Consider the following 15,753-nt stretch of genomic DNA (forward strand, 5'->3'; position numbering starts at 1 on the left):
TGGTCTAAAACTAAGGGAGGGGCCTGACTGTGAGCACAGCAGTAGGGCGTTTGCCTTGCACACAGCTGATCCAGGATGGACTAACGGTGGTTCGAATCCCAGCATCCCATATGGTCCCCCATGCTTGCTAGGCACGATTTCTGAATGCAGTGCCAGGAGTAACCCCTGAGCACAGCCGGTGTAGCCCCAAACCAATAAATAAATAAACAAACAAACAAACTAAGGGAGCTGGACCCAGCGGAACCTCAGTGAACACTTCCCCGTCAGAACAGAAGTCAGTGGCTTCCCACTGGGGTCAGCAAGAACCTCAGGGGAGAGGAGGGGAAATGAAGTCATTTCTGAGATGTGCCTTTCCTCGTTCAGTGGGATCACTCAGCAAAAGTCGAATTTTCAGATTCTCTTGCTAAACACACTTGCCTGGTAAGGGTAAGGAGCACCACTCCTGTTTGTCAAGATTCAGGGAAGGAGTGGCAGCAAAGTGTCCATGGAGACATCAGAAGCGTGAGCTTGCCCCAGACTCCACCCCACCCTAGTGCCTCACGCCCAGCCTGACTCCACTTACCAGATCCAGGTAGGTTGATTTGGAGATGCTCCACCCCCCACCTCCAGCCCGCATGCTTCACCCATTTTGGCTGCTCAGAACAGCCGCAAACTTACCTTCTGACGTTCCCGCGACCCCAAGTCCTGCTGGCCGAGTCCCCTGTTGATCTCTCTGACATCCAAAGTCTCAGTGGGGAGGCTAGATCTCCCTTTGGGCTGCTCTCGCCTCCTTTCCCAGGCATCCTGCAGGACGGACAAGCCCTCTCGGATGTGGGCAGGGGGGCCCTTCTCAGAGCAAGTCCTCTTGACATCTGGTGGTGTGAGTCGATGGTGAGAAGAGCCAGCCCGTGGGGGCCCTCCGCTGCCCTCCTCTCCATTTCTGGTGCATCTCCTGCCCAGCTCCACCCAGGCAGCAGGTCTGGGCTCCACGGGGTAGCTCGGAGACCTCGAAGGATGGTGTCTGCCTGCAAAGGCCCCTTTCTCATTCTCGGGGGGTCCTGAGGCATTGTTCCTGGGACCCTCTGAGCCAGTGGAGGCCCCTGAATCCTTTTCACAGGGCGCAGAGGGCAGCACCGTCCAAAGGAGGGCATTGATTTTGGGGTTAAGGGCCGTCCCTGGGGAGCTGGCCCGAGTGGAGCCGTGGTTATTCTCAAAGAAACTGTTACGTTTCCAGGATCCCTCAGTTTCCCGGCCCTCCTTTGGGCTCCTCCTGGCACCATCCATCCTGCCTTGCTTGCCTTGCTTCTCAGGAGAGGAGTGGTTGGCTTGGACAGAGGGACTCTCCTGGGCCTCAGTGGATCCCCAGGCCGGCTGCTTCCTGTACTCCTCCATCAGGGCATCGATGTCCAGCACACTGGACCGGTAACCATCTTTGGTCCTGCCTGGGTGCCTCTCACTGACTGTCTGCCTCAGGATGAGATCACTGGCTTTAGGGCTTTTGAAAGCGGGTGTTGTTTGGGGGACACTGTCTGGGGCACTCTTGCTCCGGCTGTTCCTCCACTCGTTTTGAAAACTGGATCGATCCTCCGAAATCTGCTGGGCACAGAAAGCACCGGCATCCTTTTTCTCGCCAGAAGGATCCAGGAATCTGTCTCCTCCAGAGGGCAGGTACATGTTGGCTGGCTTTTGGGGTTTGGAGAAGCTTATGCCATCACGCTCTCTGCCTCTGGCACAGTTTTTACTGTCCCTGGGCTCCGACGGCTCTTCCTGGCCTACAGACACTGAGGGAGATGCTAACTGAGGTGATGGAGGTGGAGCCATTTTTCTAGAACGTTCCATGAAGGGTGGGGTCTCTGGCTTTGAGTTCTTTGGTTTTTGAGCCTCAGGAAGCTGGCAAGTCAATGCAAAGAAGGTGGCCCTGGGTTCCTCCTGTGATACAGGCTTCCCAGTTGCCAGCGCTGGGTCCCGGGAACCACCTGGGCGCTTTTCCTGGCCCTCTACCCTCCTGTGGGCTGGTGTGGGGTCTCTTAAGGCAGTGGTGGAGGGGCCCAGGTAGTCCGACTGTCTCTGCTCTGGGGCCAGGAAGCTGAATTCCTCAAATCGGACATCATTGGGCAGGGTACGCCGCCGCCACCTGTCCAGTCTCTGGTCCCCGGGGGCCCTACGCAGCCTGACCAGGGGCTCGGGCGCCTGCGCCTGCTGAGTTTCACCCCCACGGGCAGCCCCATTGCTGCTGCCCTTGGCTTTCTGCACAAGTGCCGCGAGATCTGCGCCAGGCTGGGCCCACAAGTCCGAGCATGTGTCTGTGGGGCGCCCCCAGGAGGGACCCCTTTCTCCACCAGGGAAGCAGCTGTCCTGCTTGTTGGCAGCCCCTTGGCGCCCTTCTCGGGGGACCTCAGAGATGATAGTTGTCTGAGTGGCCCTGGACAAGGTGGCCTCTGTGGCGCAGGGCCTGACCACTTTAGGACTCCGCTCCTGGCCGCTCTCCACACTCTGCACAGTGTCAACTGGATGCCAGCGGGCCACCTTTGTCCATCTGGGGGACAGGCAGTTGCCCTTTGGTTCTTGAAGGTCAGTCTTTGGTCCACTGGCAGCAGATGTCTCTGGAACTTCCCAAATCAAACTGGTCCTGTGTCCTAAGCCCTGATCCTCAGGGTAACCAGGAAGGGTCTCCGGGGGTCGCTGCCCCACCTTCAGCCGGTGCCTAGAACCACTGCTCCGCAGGGTCACGGCGGTTTCCTCGGGGGCCATGGGCACAGTCTGGCTATCAACACGACCCCCCACAGCCGGAACCACGCTGAGGTGTGGTTGCACCTTCTGCACCATGGGCAGGGGTTCCAGGTGCCGCAGGAAGGGGCTGACTGGGCTCTGGTCATTGTTGACCAAAGGGGACTTGTCAGGGACAGGAGAGTGTTGGGGTTTGGGCTCCCCGTTGGAGCGAGTGCTTCTCACCGACTTCTCTGTGTCTGGGCACTGCAGCCACCTGCCAGCTTCTGGCTTGGAGGAGTCCCCTGGTGGGTCTTTCCCCAGCCACGAGCCTCTCTCAGGTCTGGGCTTACGCCTGGACCCATCGGCCACCATGGTTGTGGTCACTGTGTGTCTCTCAACATGATGCTCAAACAGCGTGGCCCGCACGGTCTGGAAGCTTCCATCAGCCTCTGGAGTGATTGTGGCACTGCCTTCTTGGCACCTGTCAGGAACGTGGCTGGTGGAGTCCTTCCGCTCTGGTGGCCAGGCCTTCTCCCTGAGGGCTCCAGGCTTCCAGGGGCTCTTTGGGGACGTCACTGCATCCAAGACAGGCCCTTCCTTCTGCTGAGGAGAAAAGAGAAAATGCCACATAACTTAGAGCAGTATTTTTCAACCATTGTGCCGCAGCACACAACTGTGCCATGAGATATTATCTGGTGTGCCAGACCATGAAAATTCCAACTTCATCCATAACATTCGGCTTTGGCTCACAAATAGGCCAAATCATCATCATTTATTATTTCATAATAAAGTAATTATAAAATAATTTCTTTGTGTTTATTTGATTTCTATTCAAGAGAATTACTTTATATATATATATATATATATATAGTCAATACAGGCACAGTGTTAATTTTTTTTAATATTTTCTAATGTTGGTATGCCTCGTGATTTTTTTGTTCATGAAAAAAGTGTGCCTTGCATAAAAAAGGTTGAAAAACACTGACTTAAAGGATTTGAGGTGGAAGGGAAGAGCTGAGGGAGTAAAATGGCGGCATTTGAATTCCCCAAAGAGATACCCTAAAACCATAGTGAACCAAGTGAGGCTCATGGTTTTAAAGCAGTCATTTCCTCCCATCGGCCTGATTTTCTTTTTCCAGAATTCTTGTAGGGTCTTTTGTTGTTATTTTCATGCTTGTTTGTTCATAGGGGTGAGCACACTAAGAACTGCACAGGGCTTACTCCTGGGTCTGAACTCAGGGATCACTCCTGGCAGGCTCAAGGGATCCCAGAGGGTGCCAGAGACTGAACCCAGGTCGGCTGTGTTCAAACCAAGTGCCCTACCTGCTATGCTAAGCTCTCTAGCCCCTCTCCCAAACTGCGGAAACTTGGTTCAGATGGCACAGTCTAGAAAGGCAAAACCCACCAAGAGATCCAAACCTCAAGATGCAGCATTAGGACCCAATGTGGGGCAGAATTCCCGTGACCAGACTCTGAGAACACAGAGATGAGGTGTTGGCTGGAGGACAGACAGTCCAGTGGAGAGAGAACATAGGTTGTAGAGCATCCCATTTGATGAACTTTTTATTTTTATGAAATTGCAGTTATTCATGATTGGATTTCAGGCATACAATGTTTCAACACCAATTCCTTCACTGGTGTCTACTTCCTTCCCAAATTTGTATCCCCATTACTAGTCTGCTTTCACAAGAAATACTTTATATACACACATATATATATATTCATATATATATAAATTCACATATGCATATAAATTCACATACATGTGTATGAATTTTTGCACTGTGGCTCACAGTACTATTGCTGATAGGGTTTCACATACAATACTTTACCACCTGTTACCACTCCCTCCTCCTCCTGGCTGAATGCTTCCCTCCAACATAGACATTGTTCCCTCCCTGTCCTCTTCCCCAGTCCCTTCAGGTGGCCTGTTTCCTGCTAAAGACCCACTCCCATGCTTTTTGTTTCCACAGTCCTCGGGTCTTTGCTATTCCACCATTGTGTTTCTTTATATCCCACATATGAGAGGGTTCTTTCTGTGCCAGCCTCTTTCCTGTTGGCTAACTTCACTCAGCCTGATACCCTCCAGGTTTCTCCATAGCATCTCATTTTGAAAGTGGTCCACGTGGGCGGGAAAGATAGCATGGAGGTAAGGTATTTGCCTTTTATGCAGAAGGTCGGTGGTTCGAATCCCGGCATCCCATATGGTCCCCTGAGCCTGCCAAGAGCGATTTCTGAATGTGGAGCCAGGAGTAACCCCTGAGCGCTGCCAGGTGTGACTCAAAAACCAAAAAAAAAAAAAAAAAAAAAAAAGAAAGAAAAAAAGAAAGTGGTCTGTGGGTATCTGTATATGCAGACTATGTAGGCCAGTATTTTCCTAACTAGATGATACCACCAACAGGGAACTGGAGCAACCAAGAGAAGAGTCCCTGTGGGTGAAATCAAGGGATGCTTTTCCTTTGGAACCTCTAATGTAGCTAAACAATGGAGGAAAGATAGGCAGCAAAGCATGAGTAAGAGAGGTGGGGGAGTGTAGTGGGAGGAAAGAAAGTGGAAAGCACATTGTTATTTGCTCTTACATGCTTCGGTTTCACTTCATTTTGTATCATATACATATATTAGTTAGCATTTTTTCCTTGCTGGAGTGATGGATTTGAAATTAGTATTGAACAAGGTAGTATGCATAGCATTCCCTGGGGCTGGCAAGATAGAACAGAAGGTGAAGCACTTCCTTGCCTGTAGCCAACCCGGGTTCGATCCCCAGCATCCCAGATGGTCCCCTGAGCACCACCAGGAAAGATTCCTAAATGCAGAGGAAGGAGTAAGCCCTGAACATTGCCATGTGTGGCCCCAACACGAAACAAAAGCATTTCCAGATGAACCACCCATCTCACTCACAGAGTAGATATCCCCAAAGAACTGTGGAGGCTCTAATGAAAAGCAGGCCATAGCAAGGGTCTCAAACTCAATTTACCTGGGGGCCACAGGAGACAAAGTCGAGGTGATCCTTGAGTGCAAAGTCAGTAGTAAGCCTTGAACATTGGGGGGTGTGACCCAAACAACTAAAACGAAACAAAACAAACAAAAAAAAGATTCCTCTAGGGCAGGGCCACAAAATGTTGTACGGAGGGCCATTTGCGGCCCGCGAGCCACAAGTTTGAGACCCCTGCTAGGGGCTGGAAAGATAGCACAGCAGTAGGGTGTTTGCCTTGCATTCAGCCAACCAGGACAAACCTGGTTTTGATTTTAGGCATCCCATATCCTGAACCTGCCAGGAGTGATTTCTGAGCACAGAGCCAGAAGTAACCCCTGAGTTCCTACAGGTGTGACCCAATGCCATGCCCCCCCAAATATAAAAGCAGGCTATATTATCTTATTCATAATAAGAGTAGAAGGGTAAAAGTAACCCAAAAGTCCATCAGTGCATCAACTGGATAAATAAAACATGGTCTAGCCACCCACCGGCACAGGACTCTGTCTTAAAAACAAAAACAAAAACAAAACTATGAAGGTTTCAACATGTTAAACCCTTAAAATGTGATGCAATGTAGCAGAAGCTAAACAGGCACAAAAGGCTACATGTTTTTGTTTTTATTACTCCATTGACAAGGTATATTGAGTGTAGGCAAGTTTAGAGAGAAAGAAAGCAGCTTCCTTTCAGGGTTTCCAGAGCCCAAGACAAGGGGCTAGGAAGTGACTGGAAAGAGATTGATGGCTGTCCCTTGGGGTTCTGAAAAATTCTGGAAACAGAAAGTTTTAGAGGTTGCACAACATTGAAACTTTCCTTACTGGGCCAGAGTAATAGCACAGCAGATAGGGTATTTGCCTTGCAAGTGGCCTGCCAGGAGCAATTTCTGAGTGCAGAGTCAAGAAGAGTAACTCCAGAGTGATGCCACTGCTGCATGGCCCAAAAAACAAACAAACAAGCAAATGTCCTTAATGCCACAAAATCAGATGCTTTTTTTTTTTTTTTTTTTTTTTGGTTTTTGGTTTTTGGGCCACACCCGGTGACGCTCAGGGGTTACTCCTGGCTATGCGCTCAGAAGTCGCTCCTGGCGTGGGGGACTATATGGGATGCCAGGGGATCGAACCGCGGTCCGTCCAAGGCTAGCGCAGGTAAGGCAGGCAGGCACCTTACCTCTAGCGCCACCGCCCGGCCCCCAAAATCAGATGCTTTTTAAGGGGTTATAATGAATAGCTGGAACAATAGAACAGTGGAGAGTGCTTGCCTTGCACATGGTTGCCCTGGGTTTGACCCCAGCACCCCATGTGGTCCCCTAAGCACTACCAGTATCGCTCCTGGCAGGCTCGGGGAACCATATGGAATGCTGGGATTCGAATCACCATCCTTCTGCATGCAAGGCAAACGTCCTACCTCCATGGTATCTCTCTGGCCCCTATTTTAACACAATTTTAAAAATCATCAAGGAGCTGGAGATATGGCTCAGAGACAGAGCACAGCCTCTGCATGTATCAGGCCCTAGGCTTTATCCCCAGCACTGCCTAATAAACAAACAACCACCAAGAAACATTTCAGGTGGAACCTCATTTGATTTAAAGCAATAATTTCTTGGACGGGAGCAGTAATACAACAGGAAGAGCATTTGCCTTGTCAAGGTCGATCCAGGTTTGATCCCCAGCCCCTGAACCCCTCCAAAAGTGATTCCTGAGTGCAGAGTCAGGAGTAACCCCTGACTCAGCATAGCTGTGGCCCCAAACAAAAACAAAAACAAAAAAAGCAAGAATTTCTTTAATGTTTTGAATATTGGGGGGGGGATTTACACCCGGTGGCATTCAGGGGTTACTCCTGGCTCTATGCTCAGAAATCAATTCTGGCAAGTTCGGGGGACCACATGGGATGCCGGGATTCTAAACACTGTCCCTCTTGGATCGCTGGCTGCGTGCAAGGCAAACACCCTACTGCTGTGCTATCTCTTCAGTTCCTCGAGTATTTTTTTTAGTAGTCAAACACACAGCATCATAGAGAAGAGAAATAAGAGATGTGCTTCCAGTTCTTCCCTTAGAGCCAAGGTTTTACCCACCTGATTTTCTTTTTTTTTTTGGTTTTTGGGCCATACCCGTTTGACGCTCAGGGGTTACTCCTGGCTATGCACTCAGAAATCGCCCCTGGCTTGCGGGGACCATATGGGACACCGGGGGATCGAACCGCGGTCCTTCCTTGGCTAACGCTTGCAAGGCAGACACCTTACCTCTAGCGCCACCTTCCCGGCCCCTACCCAACTTGATTTTCACCATCTCTGTTCTTGCCTTCATGGTTGCTACTATCATCTCACTGAATCTGAGGAGTTTTGCTGAAGTTGGATTATCTCCCAAGCATTATCAAAGAAACGGCTCAGGAGGTGGGAGAAAAAAACTAAAACAGGATAAACCGCAGCCACCAAGGGTGGAGGGCACTGTGATTTAAAACCACTTATTTTTTTTTCTGAGGATTTATATCAGGAACAACAGGCTTGGATCCAAATTCTGGTATTTGAAACTGAGCCTATGAGCCAGCTCTGCTATGCCTCACTATCAACTTACCTCAAAGACAAGGAAACAGAGGGCTGGAGAGATAGCATGGAGGTAAGGTGTTTGCCTTGCATGCAGAAGGTCGGTGGTTCGAATCCCGGTATCCCATATGGTCCCCCAAGCCTGACAGGAGCAATTTCTGAGCATATAGCCAGGAGTAACCCCTGAGCACTGCTAAGTGTGACCCAAAACAAAAACAAAACAAAACAAAAGACAAGGAAACAGAGGTCTGGACAGAGCCTTACCTACAAATGGCCATTGGCTGCTGGATTCACAGAGATCCCCAAATGAAACCACCTAAATGTCCCCAAGGGCTGAATACGTCAACAGTACTCTCGTTCCCAGAACAGTGTGTAATGAGCTATTGATAGATGCATAATGCAATGATCAATCTCAAGGTAACTTGTAAAATACAACCCAAGAGTTGTGAGATCAACATACCGAGGGAAACAAGTCAGATTTGTTTGTTTGTTTTTAGGCTTAGGGTCACACCAGGCTTCCTCCTGCCTTTGCTCAGGGGACACCCCTGACAGATCAGGAGAGCATAAGTGGTGCCATGACTGATCCCCAGGTTGGTCACGTGCAAGGCAAGAGCTTTAACCCTTGCTCTATCTCTTCAGCCCGAATAAAGTTGATTTTAAAAACAACTTAAAACTCTAGAGAGAGCATCAACCACAAGTCAGTTATACCTTGCTGTTATTTTATGAGCTCTTTCTTATTAAAGAGATGACATAAAAATCTTTTTAAGCAACTTAGTAGCTGTAATTTAGCTCCTGCTGCAAGGTATGAAAGTGAGGGTAAGGAACAGAACAGGGACATCAGCAGGAAAAAAAAAAACTGGAAGAAATTCTCATTAACATTTCTAAAATCTAGATTTATCTTCTTAATAAAGCAGGCATTCCTACAGAGGAAAGCCATACCCCTCCTCCTCCTCCTCCTCTTCCTTGAATGAAAAACGAACAAACAAGCAAACAAAATCAATGGCTGGTGCTTTATATTTGTAAACAGCATTGTCCATGAAGGAACAGGCCAGAAAGAGCTTTAGAAATCTCCAAATTGGGAAAAAAAAAAAAAATCCCCAAATTGAAAGAAAAACTAAAGTAAACAAGAAAACACCTTCTTGTTTAGGCGAGGTTTCAGGTACTTTCCCAGAGTCACCAAAGCTCTCTCTCCCAGCAGTGTGATGTGAACCAGAAAGCCCAAAGTGCCACACTCTGTACCTTATCTTGGGGCTCCTGGGGAATCGTGCTGCTCCGGGCAGAAAGCTTCTCATATCTGACTTCGTGGCTGGCAGCTGGGCTGGAAAACCTGACACAGAGACCCAGGTTACCACAATGGGGCCAGGAGCCAGAGCGCCCCTCTGCTCCACAGGCCGAATCTCAGAGCTCAGGATGGCCCGGTGAGGTCAGCCTGAGTCTCAGAGACTCTGGGGAAAAGGCCATTTCCGGTCCCCTGGGATAGAAACCCAGCAGGACACCCCAGGGGGCCAGTGGCCTTACCTTAAACACAGCATTGTGGAGGGTAGGAGGACACCCCAGGAGACCCAGGGCCCAGCTGGCCCAGCTCTCTGTCTGACCAGCCTCTGTAGCAGCTCAGGTCTGATCTGTGATCTCTCCTGAGCCTCTGTTTCTTCATCTCCAAAACGGGATAATTAACGCCTCCCCCTCGCCTTTTGTAGGGCAGATAAGAGGCTGCCCAAGGTCCTAATAGCTACGTGAGGGCGTTGTGGGAAGAGTGAAGATGCCCTGGGAGGGATAATTGGTGGTTGTTGTTGGCAACTCCCGGCACAACAGGGGCTCTACCACTGTCCAACCGTGCCTCTGCCTCTCCGAGTGACCCTGGCCAAGTCATTGTCCCTCCCTGAGGCCTCAGTTTCCCATCTGTAAAAGGGAAGAGGGAGAAAGGAAGAGTGCAGGGTTTTGGAACTTTTCCCATCTCCCAAGAATATGTGGGGTATGTGCCTAAAAAGGCTGGAAGCTGCAGAGAAAGGGGCAGGATGAGGCCCTAGGGAGGCCTTTCTACACCTAGAGCCTCAGTTTCCCCAACTATCAGAAACACTTGAGAAGACACAGCATGAGTAGGCTGGCCTGGATGTCCCTTTCTCTGTTACCAACACATAGGGGCTTGTGGGCTGCAGGGAGGGCAGCGGACTGACTCACTTGGGAAATTTTTAAGAATAAACAAGATAGAAGCCTCTTGCTTTGCACAAGGCAGACCTGGGTTTGATCTCCAGCACCCCATATGGTTCCCTGAGCAATGCTCAGAGTGATCCCTGAACACAGATCCAGGGGTAACAAGCCCTAAGCACTGTTGATGTGATCCCATCCTCCTCCAAAAATAAGTTAGTAGCTTTGAGGCCGGAGCCATAGCACAGTGGTAGGGCATTTGCCTTGCACATGGACTATCAGAGACAGACCTGGGCTCAATTCCCAGTATCCCATATGGTCCCCCGACTCTGCCAGGGGCGATTTCTGAGTGCAGAGCCGGGAGTAACCCCTGAGCACTGCCAGGTATGCCCCCCCCCCCCCATGGTAGTTTCTCCCAGAACAACTGAACTAGACTGTATGGATGTACAAAGAAGACCTTGGTAGAGGGCCACACCCTGTGACATTTGGGCCAGCTCTCCAAGCTGAATGGGTCAATGCAAGGATCCAGCAGTGCTGGGGGCCACAGGGTTATTGGGGAGTCGGAACTGTGCTGGTGCTAGAACCTGGGGCCTTGTGCACACCAGACAGTCTCAGCTATGTCCTAGGCCCCTCTCCACATGATTTTAAATGCAAAGAGCATGCCACCACCACCCTACCATTCCAACTGGCTGCCCTGGTTCTCAGGGCTACTGGGCAGTGGATCCAACGTCCCCCTCCCTCTGGGAACCCCCACCCTCACAAAGCATGTCAGTGGCATGCATGGCATTAACAAGTTAGTGCACACACCCAGTCTCTTCAAGGAGGCAGAGGGAACAGAGGCAGTGAGAGCTGGGAGAATCAGCTGCCAATGGGGCTGAGAGAATCAATCATGGGGCACAGAGTGGGTACAAAGGGTTTCCAAGGGGGCAGAGCAGTGCCCAAGATCCTCCTCCCAACTGTCCCCAAATCCTGGCAGATGGTCTTCATACCGGTTCCATTTGGAGACAAAAAACTAAAAAAAAACTAAGATATTGAGAATTCATTCTGACTGAGACCAGCCCAATGTCTGATTTCAATCTTTTTTGTTTGTTTGTTTGTTTTTGTTTTTTGGGCCACACCCGGTGATGCTCAGGAGTTACACCTGGCTACACGCTCAGAAATCGCTCCTGGCTTGGGGGACCCTATGGGACAGCGGGGGATCGAACCACGGTCCGTCCTAGGTTAGCGCTTGCAAGGTAGATGCCTTACCACTAGCGCCATCGCTCCAGTTCAATCTTTGGTTGCCTTGCCGAGGGTTAGGCCCTGTGCTCAGATTCCTGAGCCTCAGGACACAGGAAGCTGGCAGGGCACCTGGTAGGTCTTGTGCCCTTGATCTCTGCTGTGATCACTCATGCCCAAACAGGGCATGAGATCAACAACATGCTAAGACCATGGAGGACAACAAACAGGCTTTCGATGCACCGATGCATCCCACATAAACACCTTATCTCTTTTGTTTCCCTTCTCTGGGGGAGAGGGGTATCTCTGGACAGTGGTCAGAGATGGCCAGGGGGTGCAAAGAGAAAGCTCCAGAACATTTCCACTCACAGTTTGGTCAGATCCATCGACAGTGGCCGTGCCTGGACCGTCTTTCTCCTCCTCTCCGGCCTGGGCTCCGAGTTCTCGCCTGCCCAGCCCTTGATGCGATCCAGGACACTCACTCCAGCTCTCCCCAGCGCTGGCGCCTCTGACGGGGGCTCAGGAGAGATAGGTGGGGGTTTGGAAGCTGCCACCAAGACTGGGGAGCTCTCCCCTTCTACAGAGCTGATGTGTTTCCAGAGGCCAAGGCGGGAGCCAGATTCTCTAGGGGTCCCAGTCTCCCCATCAGCCGCTCTGTTCTTGACCTCAGCAGGGTCTTGGCCTTTTCCTGGCCTAGAAGAAGAGACCTGAGGTGTTGGCTCTGGTTCCCTGTCCAGCTGAACTTTCTGGTCCCCCACAGTCTGGTCCTGCAAGAGGTTGTCGGCCTTGGCTGAGCCCCCCACTGTTCGGAGGCTGCCCATCTCCAGCTGCTTTAGAACCGACTTCTCCCTCCGCTCTGGGTGCTTTGGGGCCACCTCTGGGGTGTCTGTAGCTGGAACCGAGTGCTCTCCATCCACTTTGGGCTCTGGCTTGGCCCTCTCAGGTCCCTGACGCTGGGGAATCCCCCCAGCCAGGGCCTCCTCAGCCCCCTTCTTAAGCAAGACCTCTCTGCTCTCAAACCGGGCAGTGAGGTCCATGGAGAGGGGCCTGGGTCGCCTGACCCAGGTCTTCTCAGGAGGAGTGGGGGGCATTTTCCCCACGGGAGAAGCACCCTCCAAAATGACCCTCTGAGGCTGAATGGATTCCATGTAAATGGCCGAAACGGGCCTTCTCTTCGGACGAGGTCTGGGCTCCAGAGCTGGGGCGACCAGGTCCTCCACACCACTGGCCTGGGTCTGGAGCTCCTTTGGGCTTGTCTTGTCTGAGGTGACAGCCAGCCTTGTGTCCAGTGGCAGGAAAGCTGGCCGGGTGACGGTCCCCACCGGCTTTCTAGCTGGCACGGCCGGCTTGGCAGCCACCTCAGGCAGAGGACCCGGAAGGGGCTCCTGAGTTGAGCGTGTGTTGTTGACCTTGGGGGTCCCTGAGGCAAGGACCCCCTTGCCCAGAGTGGGGTCCACTTCAGTGTTCTCCAAGACACGGTTGGTGGAGGGACTGATCTGCAGAAACTCAGCCTTGTAGAACAAAGAGGTGCTTCTCTTCAGGCCGGTCCCGACCCCCACCTCCTGCCCCACCGAGTTGGGCATCTTCTCCCCCAGCTCCCTGGCCACCCCATCCTGGGGATGCCCACAAGGAAAACCAGGCCGGGCCAGGCCCCAAGATGTGTCGGGTGATTTCATGTCGGGGGCCTGGTCTTTGGAGAACGGTTTGGGAGCCAGTCGGGACAGAGGGAGGATGCGAGTAGGGCTCCTGAGGGGGCTTTTTCTGTCCAAGAGCCGTGCTGAGGGGGCCCCTGGTGGGTCAACAGCCTGGCGGAAGTAGGCCCGATGCAGCGTCTCCTCCTTGGCGAGCTCACTCAGGCCTGGCACTCCGGGCAGGGGCGTCACGGAGCCCACCTGGACCCGCGTCACCATGGTTATAGGAGCAGGTCCATAGGGGTTCAGAATATCCGGTGAGGAGAAACGAACGCTGAGAAGAGAAAATTGAAAAAACAAAGTTACTTATTAATTTGGAGATGGGAAGCACGCCTGGCAGTGCTCAGGACTTACTCCTGGCTCTGTACTCAGGAATCTTTCTGGTGGGGCTTGTAGAGGCTTGTAGGGAGCTAGAGGGCAAACCCAAGTCGGCAGTCTGCAAAGCAAATGCTCTAACCATTGTACTTCTCTCTGACCCCCAGGAGAAGTAAATTTAAAGTTCAGTGAGGGTCTGGAGTAAAAACTGTCTGGAGTCCTGGGTTCTGAACTAAAGCTCCCCACCAGCTCAGGCCAATCTCCCCCACAGTCTGTGCTCTGAAGTTCCCGTCAGCTGAGAGGGAGCACAAGAGGTGATGGCCTTCTCCAGGTTTCCCCAGCCCAACTCAGTACACTCTGGAGGGAATGGGCAGGGCACATGGCAGAGCACTGACATGGCAAGTGTGAGGCTATGGGTGCCCACTTCCACCCACCTGCAACTCATACCACAAAGCATACAACTGAGGAGTGGACCGTCTCCCCAACACTGGCAATGACAACCACAGGGCCCTTCTCTGGACTGCATTAGGGAAATTGACTCAGTGGCTGGGCTAGGTATGAAACCTGTGGGAAGGTGCTGAGCGGGAAAGAGGCAGTGACTGGGGCTGGAGCCCAGGTCCAGGGCATGCTCTGAGAGCCAGCTCTGTCCAGCAGCCCTGAGGATGTGCCCGAGCTTATCCTGCTTTGCCCCGTGCTGCTGAGATCCACAGAGCCAGGACGGGACCAACTGAACAAAGCCAAAGTCCCCTCGAAGGTGACAGATTCAGATAACACCCAAGAGGCCACCCTCCTGTTCCTGCTCCTCAGTAGCCAAAGTTTTCACCCAGCCTGCTAAGCTGGGCTGGGCCCTACACGGCTCCTTTCCTCCCTGTGCCAGCTGCTGTCATCTGGGTCAGCACAGGGGCAGCACCAGCAGTGGCCTTCCGTTAAACTGAGCCTCCTGGTAAGTTTTGCAGATGGATTCCCTCCTCCTTCCAGCCCCGTGGGTGGGGAGCATGGCCATCAACTGGCTCAGACACAAGCCCCAGATCCACCTATCTCTAAGCCCTTCTCTCCTCTCACCCTAACCCTCCCTGATAGACAATGGAAGCCAAAGACCCAGAGAGGGCATGCACGTGGCCTGGGAGCACACAGCAGAGCGCCAGCGACAAATCACCCCTTTTCAATCCCATCTTTATAAAATGGAGCTTGGGGGCCGGTGAGGTGGCGCTAGAGGTAAGGTGTCTGCCTTGCAAGTGCTAGACAAGGAAGGACCTCGGTTCGATCCCCCGGCGTCCCATACGGTCCCCCCCAAGCCAGGGGCGATTTCTGAGCGCTTAGCTAGGAGTAACCCCTGAGCATGAAACGGGTGTGACCCAAAAAACCAAAATAAATAAATAAATAAATAAATAAATAAGTAAGTAAATAAGTAAATAAAGTGGAGCTTGGCAGTGCCAGGCCAGTCCCTATTCTGGAGTTCTTGTCCTTTCCCTGCCCCCACTCTTATGCCAGTGTTCTCTGCCCAACATACCTGTCTGGAGCCTGTGGGGGAGCCTAAAAACGCCCGCCAACTCACCAGACTGGGGGTAGGGGGGAGAAGGCATTTTGTTCCATGCAAGTCTCCAGCTTCCCTTCCTGAGGTGACAGTGGGGGGACTGGGGAAGGGGCCACTCAAAGCTCACATGGCTGCCCCCCAGCTCTGTCTCACTCCTGCAGCCCACAGAAAAGAAAGGCAGGAGGATTTTGATCTGTTTCTGTCCCTGATAAGTTCTGTGGTGCTACTGCAGATTCATCCCCGGGCTAAACGTCCAGACACAGGGTGAAATCCTTCCTCAGTGACTAACGCAGCTCCCAGATACTTGGGCACAGCCCCCACCACCACCACCACCACCACCAAGCCCAGGGTCTCCCAGAAGCCAAAGGTCTCTCCCAAAAGGCATGAGACGCAGGATAATCACCGAGTTTAGGGACAGGGAGACAATGTCCTAGCAGAGCCCAGAGGCGCCCCCTCCCCAACATTCCCATCCCTCATGCACCCGCCTCACTTACCCCCCCAGCTGGCAGTCCTGCCTCGGGGAGGTGTGGCAACAAAGGGTGCCCACCGAGTCACCTCTTCACGGAGAGTGCTCCACCTTCAGAAGGGCCAGAGGTGGGCAGGCCTGGGGGAAGCTGGTTCTCCCCCAGCACAGTTTCCTCAGAGCTGGGGA

At 52.2% G+C, this 15,753-nt stretch overlaps 1 protein-coding gene across 1 annotated transcript in view; it reads right to left on the reverse strand.

Annotated features, from left to right (window-relative positions):
• LOC126029785 (uncharacterized protein KIAA1671-like) overlaps nucleotides 1–13,471 on the reverse strand; it is a 35,044-nt gene extending 21,573 nt beyond the window's left edge. The window contains exons 1-3 of the mRNA XM_049788083.1: nucleotides 11,931–13,471; nucleotides 9,438–9,516; nucleotides 658–3,291 (exon numbers count right to left, since the gene is read on the reverse strand). Of these exons, the coding sequence (XP_049644040.1) occupies nucleotides 658–3,291; nucleotides 9,438–9,516; nucleotides 11,931–13,471 (4,254 nt within the window). The remainder of the gene's footprint in view (nucleotides 1–657; nucleotides 3,292–9,437; nucleotides 9,517–11,930) is intronic.
• Nucleotides 13,472–15,753: the final 2,282 nt, after the last annotated feature.

Source organism: Suncus etruscus, chromosome 15 (genome assembly GCF_024139225.1).
Source record: "Suncus etruscus isolate mSunEtr1 chromosome 15, mSunEtr1.pri.cur, whole genome shotgun sequence".
NCBI lineage: Eukaryota > Metazoa > Chordata > Mammalia > Eulipotyphla > Soricidae > Suncus > Suncus etruscus.